This window comes from Limanda limanda, chromosome 23, assembly GCF_963576545.1.
Source record: "Limanda limanda chromosome 23, fLimLim1.1, whole genome shotgun sequence".
Lineage (NCBI taxonomy): Eukaryota > Metazoa > Chordata > Actinopteri > Pleuronectiformes > Pleuronectidae > Limanda > Limanda limanda.
This window is the reverse complement of record NC_083658.1, coordinates 5,994,428-6,013,366: the sequence shown is the minus strand read 5'-3', so window position 1 is coordinate 6,013,366 and position 18,939 is coordinate 5,994,428. Positions and strand designations below refer to the sequence as shown.

At 47.8% G+C, this 18,939-nt stretch overlaps 2 protein-coding genes across 3 annotated transcripts in view; both read left to right on the top strand.

Moving 5' to 3' along the window:
* The window catches only part of nrp2a (neuropilin 2a), a 56,661-nt gene extending 50,738 nt beyond the window's left edge, over nt 1–5,923 (top strand). The window contains exons 16-18 of one of the 2 annotated variants that reach the window (XM_061066999.1): nt 880–912; nt 5,437–5,499; nt 5,619–5,923. In XM_061066999.1, coding sequence (XP_060922982.1) covers nt 880–912; nt 5,437–5,499; nt 5,619–5,923 — 401 coding nt within the window. Of the gene's footprint in view, nt 1–879; nt 930–5,436; nt 5,500–5,618 lie in introns of both variants that reach the window. The other variant, XM_061067000.1, reaches the window with a different exon arrangement.
* An 11,937-nt stretch (nt 5,924–17,860) lies between these two features.
* abcb6a (ATP-binding cassette, sub-family B (MDR/TAP), member 6a) overlaps nt 17,861–18,939 on the top strand; it is a 7,632-nt gene continuing 6,553 nt past the window's right edge. Inside the window, exons 1-2 of the mRNA XM_061067128.1 lie at nt 17,861–18,089; nt 18,508–18,939. The exon at nt 18,508–18,939 is cut by the window's right edge and continues 92 nt beyond it. Coding sequence (XP_060923111.1) covers nt 18,516–18,939 — 424 coding nt within the window. The 5' untranslated portion in view covers nt 17,861–18,089; nt 18,508–18,515. The remainder of the gene's footprint in view (nt 18,090–18,507) is intronic.

Below are 18,939 nucleotides of genomic sequence, written 5' to 3'. Positions count from 1 at the left end.
GCCGCTCATCGCTTCTGACTGACGTCCGGCGTGCAGGAGAAATGTGTGTTTGTGTGTATTTGTGTACTTCTGCCTCTGCCTGTTTGTGTTCTATCATTCATTTCTGCACGTGTGTCATGAAAAGTCTTGAGAGAGTCGAAGTAGTGCCACGGTTTTGGAAAGCAGAGCCGACAGCCCGACACACACACACATGCCACCCCCACCCAACCCGCTTCCATGCTGCTGCGTTGCCACCCCAGTGCATGCTGGGAGTTTGCTTATCGCCGGGCGCAGTCGACTCCTTCACAGCGCGCTGGCGTTCCCGCCAAAAGGCGCGAGTTCCCAAGTCGGTTTCCGTTCTTTCTTTGTTTCTCACCCCCCCAAACAAATCACATGCACGCACATACACGCTACACACACACACACACACACACACACACACACACACACACACAGGCAACAGTTCTTTGTGTTCGCATTCCAGGCAATCAAAGTGAAGGTTCTGCTCTGTGCGTTCGCAGCGAGCCACATGGCACCAGCCCGCGACCGCTTTATCTGGACGCCACAGATACACAACTTGAAACGCGTGAACTTTTTGCGTGAACACATCCGTGCGCTCCCCAGTGTGTTGTCCGTCTCCAGTTCCCGGCTCGCCGTCTTCTTTAAAACCGCGTTCTGGCCGAGGAGCTGCGTTGAAAATGCCATAATTCGAGCGAGTTACCCGAGGAATTAACTCGAATTTCCTAGGGAGCCGTTTTGACAGTGGAGTGACATTTGTGTGACATTTGGCTGACTTTACCCCCCCCCGTGCTTCAAGTTATCTAACAGCTGCCTCTCCTCCCTCCCTTCTCTCGCCCTTCTCTTCTCTTCCTCTCTTCTTCCCTCTCTGTGTCCTCGCAGAACCCTTCGCCGCGTTTCCTCCTGAAAACCCAGGTGAGTTCCACCTCGGTGTGACGTCACTTCCTCTCTGTGGTCATGCTTCCTGCTCGTTGGTTTGCACTAGCCTGCGGTTTTTTGCTTAAGCTCCCCAAAACAACCCCCAAAAAAAAACAACCCAGTCCTCCCAGCGACAACCCAAGAGGCTGGGGCGCCGTGATTCCTGATTAATTAAACTGCATTCATTTTTAAACGAGGGGATTCATGGCATCATCAGCGGCATGTCGGCATCACCAGACGAATACTAAAAGACTAAAATGATTAAAAATCCCAAACACCAGAATGAATTTTCGAGTTGAGAACCAGATCCTTCCAGTAATGTGCTGTAGTTCATTAGTTTCACCTTGTCAGTCTCCGCGGTAACAAAGGATGCATCTCCAAAGAGCAAAATGTGTGAGTCAGATATTTGAAAAGAGGGGTTAGATATTCTCACTTCCAGGCTCTGACGCAGCCTGAAGGGTTTTAAATAACTGTTTGCCTCATGAAAAAAAAGATTGAGAGCATCCTGGGGGAGGCTAGGAGATTGATGCCAGTGTTTTGGCGCCTCATAATGTCCTGCAATAAGATAAGAAGAGCCTGGCTTTTTCACCTCCTCCACGTGCACAAACACACACATTGATATCGGCGCCCGCGTGCACACCAGCGTCCCCGGTGCAGAGCGATCGAGGGACTGTGCTCGGGTGTCTCTCCCCAACTCGGCTCCGTCTAATGAGTGTGTGCAGTGTGAAGCAGCAGCAGCACGCACCATTTCCCTTCTGTAATTATGTGACACGGTCCAAAAATCCGGATGTATTCAGCTCTACTTCACTTTCCCCTAGTTCAACGTGACACTCTCTCACTCTCGAGTTCGGATTGCTACACGTGGGCTCTATTTCTTATTTTTGTCTCTAAGTTTTTCAATGTCTTCGGGGGTTTGTTTTTTGCAAAGCAGACTTGGATAATTGAGGAGAGGCTTCTTGGAAGGTGCTTAGTCGGTTCCTACCAAGAATGTGAGAAGGGGGTTCAGGCCAGGGGCAGCAGCGCTACAGGATCTGTGCAGATCCAAGGAGACAGCGCTTGGCTTGAGGAAGAGAGGACTGGCCGGGAGGCTGACGCAGGAGAGAAAAGGAAAACGAAAGGAGAGAAAAAACAAGCCAGGAACAGGGAGCAGGATAAATTATGTACTGCAAACCAATCTGCCAACTCAAGCCAGCTAAATAACAAATCCCAATCCAAGCTCGAAGAGAGCTCTGGAACATTGGATTCCCATGTGGTGTCTGACTGATTCGTGCATGGTTCTGAGGCTTTATCACGGGGGCTGTTTGTGACTTCCTGTGCCAGCTCGGACCAGGAAGAGGAAGCTCCCTGATTCAATGTGTGTGGGTGCTTTTATAACTAATTATTTTGGCTTTCGTTTCACACCAAATCATTTCATCGGAGCTGTGAAAATAAACATGAATTGCATTGCATTTGATCGGATCAACCGTTGGACTGATTTCAAACCAAATCTCTTGATGATCTTGGTGTGAAAACTTGTCCTCCAACTGCAAAACAAGCTACATGAGAGGAATGGATGCATTTTAGATTTTCTTTTGGCCTTGGAGATTTATTTCATTTTTGCAACTGGCATGCTTGAGCATGCTCACATGAGGTGCACGCCTGCTGCTCGTATGATGAAGACATAGGGATAGAAGTCAGAGAGTAAAATGTAGAAAATAAACAAAGTGCCACTCCTCTCTTTTCCCGCTGGCCAATTATTCTGTATCTCTCCACCAGGGGGAGGCGTTCCTGTGCCTCCCTTGCCCATCCACTGGTATTACATTATGGCCGCCGGAGGCGCCCTCCTTCTCCTGGCGGTGGCCATCTTGGTCAGAGCCCTCTGTTGCTGCCGACAACACCTGGCCACCAAGAAGAGCCAGCTGTCGGTGGCCTATCACAGCTCCTCCCAGTGCTTCCAGTATTCTAACTGGTCGTCCAGTATGGCCGCCCCAGGGGTGGAGCCAGTCCTGACAGTGAGGCTGGACAGCCGGGACCGACACCGCACCCTCTGCTGAAGAGACGCGCTTGTGGCCGCGGTCGCGTTCGGCAGCGGAGGACGGATGTGATGTCAGTGGCCGTGTGTTGTTGTGACGCCGCGAGATCGACTGGACGGACCCGCCTCTCCTCTAGTTTACAGTTGCCACGGTGACGAGGACACAGACGTCGTCCTAAACTGCCAAGTGAAACACATTTTTGCAAAGAAACACTGTGCTCTCTCTCTCTCTCTCTCTCTCTCTCTCTCTCTCTCTCTCTCTCTCTCTCTCTCTCTCTCTCTCTCTCTCTCTCTCTCCCTCTCTCTCTCCCTCTCTAATGGATGTAGCTTTAGTTGCTGTTTTTCCTCTCCTGCTCCATGAAGCAGTTTGCTGTTGACATTTCACACTCTGCTGCTCCGGATGAGAGGACTGAAGTAAGTTATTTATCTGAGCAGCTTGTCTCGGACCCTCGAGTGCGTCTGGCTCCTCACGGCCCCAGCGCTCCTCCCGGAATGACCCCATCGTGGACGCACACACACACACAGATATGTGTGGACTGGGAAGGGGTTGGGGGGGGTCGAGCCGGGTTCCGCTGTGAGAGCCAACCGGAGCTGCCAAACCTCGGGGCTGAAACAAGACCCCCGGGACGCCAGGGAGCCCCGTGGCGCTGTGAGAGGAGACGAGGAGGAAACTGTTAAGAGGCGTTCGTTGTGCTGGCGCTGGAGATGATCTGGCAAAGCCGCGGGAAAATCAAGCTCCTGGTGTCTCTGTAATAACAACAGGAGATGGCTGCGATACCACTTGTACCAGTAGTGAGGCTGAACACCCTTCCATTGTCCTTCTTCAACAGCATGTGCACATTTAAAAACAAAGGAATGCAAATCCATCATACTTAAAGTCCTGCATCAGCAACGGAGATAAGCAGCCGGTTTGATTGAGCGCCTCCTCTCCTCCTGATAAAGGCGTCACTCGGTGATGGATGCCGCCCGTCCTCAGTGTTTAGCGTTTCATCTTGATTCTCATGGCGTAATAAAAGCACGTTGTCTCCACTCCCCATTTCTGCTCCATCCCCACCCACTCCCATTGTTCCCAGTGTCTGTGCGCTGCCCAGATGAAAGCCGAGCTGAGCCATGTTGTGTTTTTCGGTGTGAATATGTGCTTGTTTTTTTTGGGGTGGTGGGTTGGGTTGGGGGGATGTAAATAGAGACAGCTGTCTGCCATCGCCACTTCTTCCTTGATTTATACTCCTACAAATCCCACAATGCCGCGGCACCAGCTGGAAGCCATAAGCGCCGCGTACGTGCATCCAAGACGTGATGGGAACCAGAGCCGGGCTGCAGCTATCGACGCTTCCTCCTTTTTAGTGCCATAAAAGAAAAGCATAGAACAAGACATAGCTGATGAACTCACAAACATAAAAAGAAAATGAGAAATTGGTGAAGAGGGAAGGGGGGGGGGGGGGATTTAGAAATTGAGCTCTTTACTCTGCGGCTCAATGGGGCGTGGTCTCCTGATCTGTCACACCAGCAGAAAGCCGTCACCTCCCGAGTCCCCGGCTCAGCAGCACTTTTCTCTCCGGAGTAAAAAAAATAAGAGAAACAAGGACGGCTTTTTTGTTGGCATGCTCTCGCTGTGTGCTTTTAAATCAACTTGGCCGGGGGGGGGGGCCGGGGGGGGATTGGACGCCCTATCCCGTCCATCCCGACACTGCTGGCGCCCCGAGCCGCTAATAGTTGTAATTACTTAATGGACGGGTAACATTTACGAGGAAAGGCTGCGGTAAGCACTTCTATCTCCCATCTACCGACCACACCTCCGGCCGCGCCAATCCGCTGCCAACTTGCAGTTGCCCTGGCAACAGTGCTAACAACGCCATTGGCCGTCAAAGACCTCCACATCCAGACGTGTGCCTTGCCAAGTAGTTACTCCCACTCCTGAATGCTCGCCAGGGGCAGACACACACACACACACACACAAACACACACACACAAGTGAGAATATAACTCATCTCAAGTATAAGTACACTGGAGTTTTCAATCCACGCCGCTTTGGCCGTTTCACGAATTTCACCGAACGGAAAGCGTGAGAGTTCGCGACGGGCGCTACTTAAAATGTCGTTATTAGTTTTTTTTGTTTTGTTTTCCTCGATCATCTTATCCACCACTCTTAAACTTGGCCGTGACAGTGTCGATGATTTTAACGGTGATAACGATGTTGATTATTTTGACGATGTGTGCATCCTTATTCACGTGGAATGAACAGTCTTATACCATCAGTATGTTATGTGATGACTGTGATTAACAGGAATGTATCATAATGATCTTTTTCTCTATTAATAAAGTCATATTTTTCTATTACTCCCAGACTGGTGTGTGTATGTATATGTAAATATGATAATAATTAAAATGTACGATTTTGAATAGGAGATGAATTTCTTCTCTCTTTTCTTGCATATGAAATATAACAGTACTTACATGTAGGATTTTGCTCGATGCTTAAAATCCGTGTCACCTGTGCTTTTCCCTGACAGAGCGGAAACCCAATGAGTTTGGAGATGGGCGACTTTTCAGCGGCAGAGACCCCCTGGGGGGAGGTAAGCACCAACTGTGTCTAAAGATGTATAGTTTTCATTTTAGGATACAACTTACAATCTTTACAAAACTCGTCAATTGAACTTATTGGTTTCCTTGTCTCTTCCCCTTCCTGTCCCAGTCCTGCAGTTCCCCGAGTGGAACACGGCGTCCCCGTCCTCCGACCCCCCCGTCACCCGCGTGTCAGAGAAGGACAACTCGTGGCTCTACACCCTGGACCCCATCCTGGTCACCATCATCGTCATGAGTTCCCTGGGCGTCCTGCTGGGGGCGGTGTGCGCCGGCCTCCTGCTCTACTGCACCTGCTCCTACAGCGGCCTGTCCTCGCGCTCCTCCACCACGCTGGAGAACTACAACTTCGAACTGTACGACGGCCTCAAGCACAAGGTCAAACTCAACCAACAGCGCTGCTGCACCGAGGCGTGAGGGGAGGAGCCACGAGGGGAGGAGCCAGGAGGGGAGACAGGTCGAGAGGACGCCGCAACCGCTTCTTCTGTGGAAAGCTCTCGCTGTTTTTCTCCATTTCCTCCAGTTTCACTTTAGCCTCAGTTTACTTCCTTGATGGTGCAGATCCCCCCCCACCAACCCCGGACACGGACAACGAGACGGACACTTTCTCGGAAAACGTGGCGTAGTTTTTTGGCGGCGAAGGACTGGGGTTACCCTGTTCCATTCCTCAACAAACAAATATCTACACATATCAGCGACAGTTTCCCGCTCCACCTAAAGAGAACTGTTTATCAATGCATCATAGATTTGTAAGAGGTCTAGTTTGTGAGACTGGTGAAGAGGTGGTAGGTTAGGAACGTGCTTAGAAAGCTCACATGTGAACACAGTGGCCTAGAACTTAGCTCCTTTGTGTGGCACGTTGACTTTTTCCTCTCCTTTTGTTTTTTTTTTTCTGTTGCATTCCGTCCCCGACTCTGCTACCTATCAGCCTCAGTTATCCTCTCAGCTCCAGACATCCCTCTCTTTCTGTTTTCAATGTTTTCGTTCTGGCCGATTGCCAACTCCGCCGTGGCAGATAAGTAGTGAGGGAAAAAAAACTGAGAAAAGCGTAAGTGGTGCAGGGTCGGGGTTTGAACGCTTTCTTTCAAAGGCGGAGAGACGTTATTTGTTAGATTTAGTTGTTGCTGGTTCCCGTCAAAGAGAAGGTCGTGTTTACATTGTGGTTAATTGTGAAAAAGGTCAAGGAGCGTCGGTCGGTGCAACCTATGGATTGCTGGTATATATAAAAAAAAAGGAGGGAATGAGAAAGCGGATGATTGACAGCGCACTAAAAACAAAATCCCCTGCCTCTCTCCTCCTCCTCCTTGTTCTCTCTGGGCTCTCTCTCGCAAAGGATTGAAAACAAATGCAGAGCCAGGAAAAAAGAAAAGGCTTTGAGTGAGAGAGTGAGTGAGCGTCGGACACACGACAAGCCTTAAAAAGCAAAAAACTGTTTGCGGTAAAGAAAGGATCGCTGAGGCAACACAGAGACATGAGAGGGATCTATCTCTCTCTTTCTTTTTGGGGACCTCGAAAGCCATGATTTAAAGGACCTACCCCCCCCCACCTAACCCCCCCACCCTCCCATCACCCCCTGACACATGCACACACATCTCACATTTTTTGGAGTTTGGGTTTCGGAGCAAATGGGAAAGAGTCTGGTCTTTGCACTTGCTGTGAATGGACTCGTAAGCCATGAGAAGGAGAGGGCGAGAGACCCTCCCATGCACACACACACACACACACATTACTCCACTTGTATGTACAGATGTATATACAGAAACACACACACACACACTCTGGACGCTCTGAGAGACGCTACAAATGAAGGGAATGATGGCTGCTGCTGCTGAGAGGTTTATATTTGACACCGTGAAGAACATTGGATTCAACATGTCATCCCATTGACCCTCTCTCTCTCTCTCTCACACACACACACACACACACACACACACGCACACGCACACACGAGCCGTCCCTCTCCTCTGAGGCCCGCATCTCTGGACCCCACTGACTCTCTTCAAAGTGCCTTGGAGCCTCGGGGGGGTCCAGCTTGCCTTGTCGGGAGCCAGTGTCGGACACGGGAGCTTGAAAGTGACAGTCGCAGTACCCCCCCTCAGCCCCCGGGAGGACCAAACAAAAGTGTAAAAGGACAGGACGCCCCCCCCCCCACCCACCCCCCCCTGTTCGCACTGCTCGGACTGCTGTTGTTGTTGTTTTGCAAAAGGGGTCTTTGTACAGAAAAAGCTCTTTTTATGATTGTTATTATAATTATTGTTGATTATTTAATAAAGGATTTATACCATACTGGGGACGGAGCTCTCTGGTGTTTATGTTCCTGTGACACTCTTATTACTTTCTGTCCAATTCTCTGCAAGACTCCACGAGCCCAAACTTTTACTTTTAATTGCTTGAAGAATACACACAGGAAATCTCACACACACACAAAAAACTAATACTCCCTCTCGCTGTCTGTCTCACACACACACACACACACATATATATAATGTTGTGTTGTCAGCCGGCTACACATGGCCTCTAATCTCCCCATGATGTCCCATTAGTCCGGACCTCTGGTGGCCCTCATTTAGGAGCTCCTACATCAAAGCTTTGAAGTGCCCGGCGTCTTACTAACACACACACACACACACACACACACACACACACAGGCTCGTACAGTACACATGCAATTACTGTGCTTCTCCTTTATACAGCTTGCTGAGTTTTCCCCACAAATGGTTCCATTTATCCACATAAGCTTTCCTCACCTTCAAGCAAACCCTGTTAGGGAGAGCAGTCCATGTTTTCAGATGCAGAAAACGATATCTTTGACTCTTCAGACTCTTGTTGGCGCCTGTAACGAGACTAGAAGTCCAGTTTTTGTCCATCGGGGGGTCCGATGTTAACTGTTATCAGTGGTGTATAAATTACTTGAAAGCCATACTTGAGTAAAAGTACAGATATCTTACCTGAAAGTGACTTTGGTAAAAGTAGAAGTCACCCGTCAGAAAATGACTTGAGTAAAAGTCCTAAAGTAGCTAATATTAAAAGTACTTAAGTATCAAAAGTATCTGGTGTTGAAATGTACTTGAGTATCAAAAGTAAAAGTACAAGTACCAAAATTAAAAATGCAAAGTGCTTTTTATAGTAGGCCTATACAGACACAAAACAACCCAAAATGTTTCTCCTCAAGATTTATCTCAAATGACTGAAAAATTCTAACAACAATATGAATATAATGTATATAATGTATTATTTTACAAATTTTGAACCCTAGATGAGAGAGAGAGAGGTGCGCCGTGCATAGAGGCGTGCTGCGCCAACCTCCGCTGCTCAAGTAACGAGCCAGTTTGAGAATGTAAGAATGAATTTTTGTTCAAATGTAACGAGTAAAAGTAAAAAGTCGTCAGGAAAATAAATGCTCAAGTAAAGTACAGATATGTGAAAAATCTACTTAAGTACACTAACAAAGTATTTCTACTTCGTTACTTCCCACCACTGACTGTTATCATCATGACTTACAAGATAATCGGGAGCGGTAGAGTCGATAATGCATTTGTTTGCGTTTGAAGTCTGATGATAGTGGAATTTTATCCTAGCTGTGTTTAACACAAGTTGGAGTCGATGCCTCCTGCTCAGGTCGGCCCTTTACGAGCCGTTCAACGCACAACGACACGTGTTGTCACTGTTAGCGCGCGCCGGTCCGCGGCACAGCGAGCCAATTACCGCCTCTGCGAAAAAACACAGACTACCCCCCCCCCAGTCCGCCGGAGGAGCGCGATGCCATCTGTTCGCGGGGTTTGATTGATCCCGGCAGAACAGGCACGACCACATCACACGAACCAACGCCGGCAGGAAATTACCAAAGGAGCCAGATTGTCATTGTTCCATACCACCTCTTGTTTTCACAACCAGATTATTCTTAATTTTCTTTCCCCCCCCCTGTGAGTGTGTGTGTTACCCAAATGTTTTTACAGTTTTTTTTTATCAGTCTGTACCGGCACACTGCAGGGGCCCTTTCCTCCAGCCGTCACATCAGAGGCTTCTCCTGCCTCTGAAGCCGGGGCGGCCTTCAAAGAAAAAAGCCCTGGCGCCCTGTAAGTCGATAGGCCAGATTGCGGAGGGAGCCGGTTTGAGGGCCGCGCTACAGGAAGTGGCAGAAACACACCGCTAATTAATCTGGGGATTATGTAATCAAGATGGAGGAGGGGTCACCGCGGCCAGGGAGGAAAGTTTGTTTGCTTTTTCAAACTGAATCGTTTGACCCGTGAAATCCGCTCGTGACTTCCTCATCCTTGAAATCTTCCTTCCCGGGTTTCAAAAGTCAGAAATCCTTAATTCTGAGTTTAAAGGAAAAACATTTCTCCTCTTTCGGTGACGGTCTGGAGAGGAGAACCACCTGGAGACTAAATTGTGGCGCTTCAGAAGTGACGCCACACACTGCAGGAGCGTCACATGTATACATGCACACGCAGAGACTGACAGATTTATAGACATGTTTCGTGAACACAGACACCACCACCACCACCACCACCATCACCACCAAAAACCCAGATCCCAGTGGTCTTCCTGGGACGGGGGCCCAGATAATCTTGTCGGGCCTGCCAGCGGTTCAAAGCACCTATATGGGTCAGAGTGTGTGTGTGTGTGTGTGTGTGGAGGATTGAAAGGGGCTCTGTGGCAACTCGCCTGCCAATGGCGGCCGGACCCAATGACGACAAACACCAAAGTCTTTGCGTAAACACCGGGCGGAGCGTCACTTTCCTTCCTCCGTGACATTCTCCTCTCCCTCGGATACGTCCTCTGAAAACAAATACCCGCAGGAAGTGATCGGAATGAGCAGAGATACTTTCCCCCAGAAGCTTCTTAGCTCTGATATTTCCTCCCGTTGTGGCACAGTGAGGCATGAAAAGACTTCTCCCCCCCCCCCATAAAGGAGCTTTTGTTGTGGGCACGCAACATGACCAGTGGTCCTGCGTGGTGGGCCACCTGTTCGCTCCACTTGAGGCCGGAGTGTTTACAGTCACCGTTGCCCCATATAGCCCAGGGAACTTGTTATCAGGCACGGCGGGAGGCCTCCTGCGCCGGGTCCTCACCATCTGTGTGGAGCGCGGGCAGCAGAGTCTGAGAGAAGGTGTCGCGGCTCAAGAGCTCGACTTCAGAGACCGAAGAAACAGTTCCTCAGGAAGAGATATTCCTTTGTTCTATCCGTTGTAGATTAACTCTACTGCATCAATTATTACTTAAATGGGTTTCATAACTTAAATGTGCTGAAATCGTGAATGTATTTTTTAGATCTGAATGGGGTTATATACTAGAAATGTACACTAACATATAATTGTAGGTGGGTTATAGGGATTTATTAAGTGAAACGTTGGATTTCAAGTGGAATAATTACAATCGAGATGATGTAAGAGTCAAAATAATGGATTTTTCCCAAAAATGTGATCAACAGTTGTAAATTTATTGTTAGATGAGCCTTCTACATATAGTTCCCATTAGGTAACACATGTATTTTGACATTTTACAAGAAAAAAACTTAAATCTAAATTGGTTTCGATGCTGAAAATCTAAAAATATAATTTCCCACATAGTCACTCAACTTTCTTCTTGTCGGAATCTTTGAACAATTAGTCCATTTAGGGAGCCAGCCAGAAATAAACCTTCCTACTAACATGACCCATGGTCCACCGAACAGTTATCATATCTTTAAAACTGTATTTTAGGACGAAGCTGTGATTCTCGTGTTTGCTTTCATCACGACTCTCAAACGCTTTCAGGCCACGACGACGCTCGAATGAAATGAGTTCTTTAAGTGAACTCTGAAAACCTGAGAGAAAGGACGGCTAAAAATGTATCTGTCAGTCACAAGCTGGAGTAAAGGAAAGCTGAGAGTGGAGCGATCGCACCTGACAGGCTGTCGGCAGCTTCTCAGGCAAAACAGCTTCTGTAATAATCTGCCGGATGCTGACAATTCTTTACTCCCAAACCCGTCAAACTGATTCCGACCGAGCCGACGTGTTATTACTCAAACAGGCGTGAGGATAATGGGACGCAAAACAAAAAAAAGTTGTGTTTTCCTTTGAATCAATTAGCGGTGGCAAAAAAAAAGCGGCGGGCTTTCGAAGACAGCTGCGCTCCTCACGATTCACACCCCCGACCGCCGCTGTCATTAAAAAAGGAGAAGAAAGAGCGGAGAATGAGAAAAAGAGAAAATCATCGGAGTCGGCCGTCCAGTTTAGTTTGTGGAGTAATTGAAATGGCCTCTTCGTAACTTTCCCTTCAAATACGGGCTCTTTCATTATGTATCCCAGTGAGGCCAGGATCAGATTCAATTGCACTTCGTCTGTTTTTCCAAATAACTGACGGCTCTAGCTTCGAAAAAAAGAAAAGATAAATTCTCATCTGAATCAAATTAGCTCGGCGAGTAGCGTGTGTTTACGTGAACGCCCGCCTCATTCCCCCTTTGATGAAGCTGGTGTGGGCTGTTGGCAGAAACCGCAAAAAAAAAAAAAAAGGTAGAAAGAAAAAACCGGGGCTCGATTTCTCTTCTCTCTTAAAAGGCTTTAAACGGCTGTAAATCATGTAAGGAAAATATAAGCAGACGTATATAAAAGATGCATTTGACTGAAAGATTTACCTTATGAGACCTTTTTGCATCTTTTATGTCATTTCTACACAAACGATACGATTTCCTTCACGGCATCAAACACTGCTCCTCGGTGCCTGTGTTTCTCTTTTTTATCGCTGTTTTCCTTTTGACTCTGTCTCCATGGTTTGATCATAAGCGGTGTAAGCTGTGAGGAGAAGGGATGTGGCAGAGGAAGATTATGTGCCAGTGAGGCCAGTGTGTGTGTGTGTGTGTGTGTGTTTGTGTGTGTGTGTGTGTGTGGGAGACGCCTCAAGAGGGGAGCTCTCTGTGTTTGGTTAATGTGGGATGGAGCTCAGTGCTCTGTATATATCCTAAGTCCTCTGAGTGGGCTGCTGTCGATGGTATGGGTTATGTTTTGTGCTTCGTAGGAGGAAAAAATACTGTGTGTGTATGTGTGTGTGTGTGTGTGTGCGACTGTAATGTGGTGACATCCTTCTCTCTGTGATCGCTCTCTAGCACGACGCTCTGAGTAACTGCACCCAGGAGAAAGCGGATTTGGCCTCATTCAGCTGTGCTGAGCTCCAGTTAAACATCATTCAAACCGCCAACTTAGCAATCCCTCTCTCTTTCTCCCTATCACACACACACACATACACACACACACACACACACAGAGGTGCTTGTCAAATGAAGTCATGCAGGTAGATCCATGGGAAATGTGCAGAAGGAGCTTTTGAGCTTCATCTCTCCGCATTCCTCTCATTCTTCTGCGCACCCGAATCATGACATGGCAGAGGTGGATCTCCCAGTTGCTCGGCTCCCACTGGTCTTAACGCACCATCACAAATGTTCAAGCTGTCACATAGGGAGACAAAGAGAGAAAAAGCATCGTAGACAAACGGAACACTAGCTCTGGATGTAGCCGAGCAGAGCAGCGAGGGACGGCCCAGACTTAATTTTCTTATCAGCCTCCCTCAAGCTACAGTTATGGCCCTGGGAGACACGACAGCATCAGGCCACTGGGACACGAGCTGAGTCATGTAAACACGTCGTAGTAAGAATAAGAAGACGACACAAAAGACCTTCCTACTTTAGACCAAGGCCACGCACTAAGATGCCAAGCTGCAGTTTCTATATATACACAAAGGGAAGAGCAGCAAACAAATCCGCTGCAAATATCAAATCAATATCCTGTTTTTACTTTTGCAAGTGTTTGGAGCTCGTCATCATGGGATTATTTGTAACAGTAATAACCCTCGGAGGAGGGGACCAGGGGAGTTAGCAGCACCTGATCACACCTGGAGAGGGAAAACAAGGAGGAGGAGAAGGAGGAGGAGGAGGAGGAAGGGTGAGTGGGTGGATGCAGGCGTTGGGGGTGTGAAATGACAACACGGAGGCTAGAAGGTGCATCTGTGTGCTGGTTCCACGTTGGCAGTGACATGCACCTGCACAGGTTTAGCTCCCACGTGTCCTCCCACCCAGGCCAACCTGCTTTTATCCCGGGGTTCTCCTCCCGCCTCCGTCGCCTCCTGTTGTTAAGGCAACAGCATCAGCATGGGCGTAAACCCCAGAGAAGAGTTCAGCAGGTCAAACTCGACTGTACCTCTCTCTCTCTCTCTGCAGCTTGCCAAGAACAAGAAGCTTTTCGGCACGCTTGTTTCCAGAATGTGGATTTCCTCCCCGATTTATACAGAAATGAAAATAGAAAAAAGGAGTCGTAAATTATGCACATATAAATTCACTCCTGCTCTGCTTCTCACCTGCACTTTCCATCCGTTTGTGGACAAAATACCATTTCTTTGAACTGGATATTGAGTCGGGGGGGGGGAGAACCTGAGCCCACAGTCCCGTCCCCTGCCGAGATATGACCGGTGACACTCTCAGGAATGTTTCCGCTCCTCTGTATGAAACGATATATCCTGTGTGTGCAGGCGCTTGGCAGAATAAACACTGGGAGCGGTAGCACTCCACATTGCAACGTGTCCGCGAGCATCAGCTCCTCATCAGCGAGAAGATGCTTCCAGTATTCCCACGACCCCCAAACCAAACAAATAAGCCGCCCACGCTTGACATCAGTGAGAGTCCTTGTCTCCAGATGCGCTGCCTCCCTCCTCCTCCTCCTCTTCCTCCTCCTCCTCCATAACCACACTACAGCCTGGAGGAAGAACAACACCGCCTGTATACATACAATCTGCACATGCACATATTGCACAACACACACACACACATGCACATGATGTTTGGCCTTCCTCCTCTTGGTAATGCGGAAAAAAGTTTTATCCCTCGTCCTCCAGCCCAGAGGAAAGAGATGTGACATGGTGAAGCTGGACCGTCTCTATCATGTGTGTGTGTGTGTGTGTGTGTGTCTGTGTGTGTGTGTGTGTGTGTGTGTGTGTGTGTGTGTGTGTGTGTGTCTCCCTAACAAGAGAACATCCTAATAAGTTAGTGATCAACCTGGAGTTTATTCATTAAGCTTTTAAACCTGCTTGATGGCTTTTTGTCACCATGCTGTTTGGGTTAGAAGCTGCACCGAGCTCCACTTGCAGCTTTGAAATGAAGTGTTAAATCTTGTTTTTTTCTCAGTTTAGTTGCTTTATTTCCTCTTTTTGTTCTTGTCAATTCATTTCGGGGATGATTTGGAGCCTCGTAAAAACACTGAGCTGCTTAGACAACATGTTTTTTTGAGCGCTGCTGCATTTTATTCCAGCCACTAACTTCTTAAAAAAACTGTTTGCTTTTCTCTTGTTTTGACATTTTTCGAGAAATCTTACAACAGATGGGTGGAAAATGAGATCCAGGCCTTCCTCGGTATATTTTGGGAATTGGAAACGGAGATTCTCCCTCACGTCACTCACGTTCTGGCTCCCAGGCTCGGGTCTCCACCTTCCCCTCTCTATGTGCGTGTGGCGGCCTGAGGTGAGGCCGCCGTCGAGCAGCGGTGGAGGGAGCCCCTCGGTGTTTGACAGCTGATCTTATCCTCCTCACAGCAGGAAAAGGTGTCAGAATCACTGTCGGCCGGCTGCCAGGGTCGGGCAGTTCAAACTCCGAGGTACAACGTGGAGTTCGGGAGTCGGCCGTGTGGAAAGTCCTTCCAAGTGGAAAACGTCTCTGGAGCTGGAGGTCATGGAGCCTGTGTGCCGTGGAGTTTAAAGGGCTTTGGGTTTCATTCACCCAGTATCCACAAATAAGAGCATCTCATCGAAACAGGTGGAAAGCTTCCTCTTCTGCAGCAGGCAGCCATCAACATGTGGATCAGCGGAAGAGGCCAGATGTTTAAAACACAAACTTGGTGCACATTTCGTTCCCAGGAAATTCAGAAAGAATTTTTTTGGCTCTTGCAGATAAGCTTGTCTCTTCAAAAACAGACATGAAGCTGCAGGGATGACGTCAAAATGATTCAACACATGTCTGAACGTAAATCAGCATCGTGAAGCCATTTGGTTTCTATTCTGGACATGAGAAGAAAAGGCAGATTGGTAAACTCTATCTGGATCATACAGATTACAATTTAAAAGGTGGCAAAGGTCACCTGCTGGTGAGCTCATGGTAGGAACTTTCTCCCAAAGCCCAATCCGTCAGTGAATACTTCATTCAGCAGAACCGAAAGCTTTATTGATCGCCCTCAGTCCTAATGAGATTGGACCAAGCATTCCTTATACCACTCTTCTCACTGAATTTGAAGGATTAGAGTGGCGTACGCATCCGTCTTATCCCCGCCTGCTTTCAATCCGTACGTGTGAGGCAGCCCCCGACCGAACAAAGAGCCATACAGGAGGAACCAGAGAAAAGGTGGATTGAACACATGAATAGAAACACCTAGAGGACTCCGAGGGCTCCAGCTGGGAGTCTGTATGCCGAGGTGGAGACGCCCCGCGAAAAAGAGGGCGAGAGATGAGGGGCTCGTGATGGGCAGGTCATCACATCCTCCTGGGGGGGGGGGGGGACAAAGGAGCTGGGTGACAAGCAGCTGATGGACAGAAGGTCCATTTCCACTCTCACAAAAGAAGCAGGGAGATGAAGCAGATTAGCAGCTCTTTATGCCCATTGTGAAGGCTGCAAATGATAAGATGTACCCCAGTGTGTGTGGGTGTGTGTGTGTGTGTGTGTGTGTGTGTGTGTGTGTTTGTGTGTGTGTGTACCTTCATGTGAAAGAAGAAAAAAGGGGAAGTATATCCTGATGGAGTGTGCATAAGAAACAGAGAATAGACAGAGCTTAGGAGCGAAGGAGCATGTGGCGTCTTCGGTCGAAACAAAACCGTGACCCTAACCCTAACCCTTACTTTAGCCATGACCAATTCATGCCTAACCCAAACCTTAACCTACCCACCTTCACCAGGACCTCAGGGAGGACATCTTCCCGCATTAGGACCTGTGCATTTTACCCCACGAGGTCGACTAGTCCTGTCAAGGTCAGTGTTTATGCTGGAGAGCCCCTCACCATGACCTTAACCATCACATCTAAATACCTAACCCTAGCCTAAGCTTCATTCTAACCCTGAAAGCCGGTATTAACCCTTTAACAACATGTCCTCACTTGTCAAAAAGACCTGAGCCCAAGCACACTGCAGTCTCTCCAAGGAGTCTTCTCTTCATCCACCCTGGACGGACAGATGGGACAGCTGGATTCTGAGTCACTTCCCTCCGTTCGACTAAAACCTGCATTTAGAGTTTGATGGGAAAAGTTCTCAACTCGAATCCCTCCATCACTGAAGGACGCTCTCATGTTCCTTTTGTCTTGAAAATGACTCTTTCAGTGGAAGACACACACACACTCACACACTCGGGTTCTGTTCCTGTCATTAATCACTCGTTCACCGGCCTTAATATAGCAATTTAATGACACCCTGCTGGCCATTAATAACATGCCGCACATTGTTATTATGTTCCATTTCCAGGAGCGTTTATTTCCTTCACCACCTGTGTGTGTGGGGGGTGTTTTTTTTATGAACTATTGTTCTTATATGAGTCTCTTTAGATACCTTTGTGTCTAGTGCCATCTAGGGGTCAGCTTGAGGCATTGCAGGTTTGTTTGGTTCCATTATCAAACCTTTCATAAAATTGTATGGAATATATATAATGTGTATTTTAACTCAAATATATAACTCTAGTGGTGTTTGGATTATGGTAATTTATACAGTAAGTTAAGTTCAAGTTTCAGTTTACACAAGGTCAGTGGTAGAATGAAAAGAGTCAGACCAGAAGAACAGGTCAGTTCAGGATTATGAGAACTGTCATAGAAACATTTGTAACTTAAGAAAATAAAATGAATGCACTTATAATTGACTTGAGTAGATCCACCATGTTGTTTTACCCTGAACTATAGGAAGCATTTTCTAGATTCAGCTACAGGTTATATTGAAATACTGCTTCTGTGTAATGCATAAATAAAGATATTCAAATGATTTATGAAATATGTGTGTAAATAAATATAATTGATACTTGTACCACAGAAAGATAAGCTATTTTGCAGATTGAGGGTCCACATTAAATAGAATAGAGCTAATTCAGACTAATAATAATAATATACAGCAAATTCCTCCACTGTGGAACTAATAAGGGATTCTTTTTTTTTATCTTATCTTATAATACTACTTCTACTACTACAAATAATAATAATGAGGGACTCCTTTTACATACTTAATTATATGTATATATATGTGTATTATATATATATTTCCATGTATCAGTTCCCACTGTCTCCCTATAGGGGGCGCTGCGGCCAAGGCCATTCAGTCAAACGCTGTTGTGTAAAGTGTCGATTATCGAGTCATCGATCAGGTACTCGCTACAAGGACACCGCCGCTTCACAAACACACACACACACGCACACACTCGGTGTGTCGCACTTTACTTGTTAGCTCAGCAGCCGGCCGCCTTACTCACTATCTTATCTTTTATAGATGAGATAGAGCCGGCTAAGCTAACTAGCAGCTAACTGTTTTTAGCAGGACTCGCTAGCTTCTCTGGAGTAACCCCTGTGTGAGGACAAGTGGAGCGGGCAGCACCGGACTGGTAAAGACATCTCATGATATCACTAACACACAGCCTGTTGTTTAACCTCTGATGTTTCTTTTAAATGCAAAGCTAACACACAACATGTGGGAGGTGATGGTTCGTAACCAGCTCAAAGCTCAGTACGTCACAGGTCTGAGACATGACTGTGATCCTGACTTGAGATGAGAAACCAATGGAGCCCAGACTTCATGTGTCTCAGATCCCAACTGAAGAAGATTTGATTCATGAAGACCTCCAGAGAGTTTGATCTGTGGGTTCCGAGGTGCTGCTGAGATATCTGGATCTTTACACTGTTGTTGAGCAGCAGTAACAACCTGTGTGGAATCATAATTTCCCTCTTACTTAACTTTCATTTTAAAAGTTTGTGTCCTGCACCTTTTGTGTCTCCATTGAAATCATGTGTCTCCTCCTCCAGCTCCAGCCATGGTGTTCATCCAGAGCTACTGTGAAGCCAACTCCTCCATCTCCCACACCTGGGTGGAGCAGGGCATCTCCCCCTGCTTCTACTTCACCCTCGTCCCCTCCATCCTGGTCTCCCTCTCCTTCTTCCTCGGCACCATCCACTGCGTGTTCTACAAGAAATATGGCACGGCCATGGAACCCAAGTTCATCCCGCGCACCTGCCTCTACGGCTTCCAGCTGGCCGTGTCCGTCCTCCTGGTGGTCCAGTTCCTGGGGGGGATGGTGTGGCAGGCGGCCGCCGGGGGGGAGCTCCCGGGCTACGTGTTGCTCTATGGCTGCTTCTCGGCGCTGGCCTGGGCCTGGGCCATCAGCCTGCTCCGGGTGGAGAGACGCAGGGTCCTGGTGATGGACCGGACCCGGGGCCACAGCGCCTTCCTGCTCATGT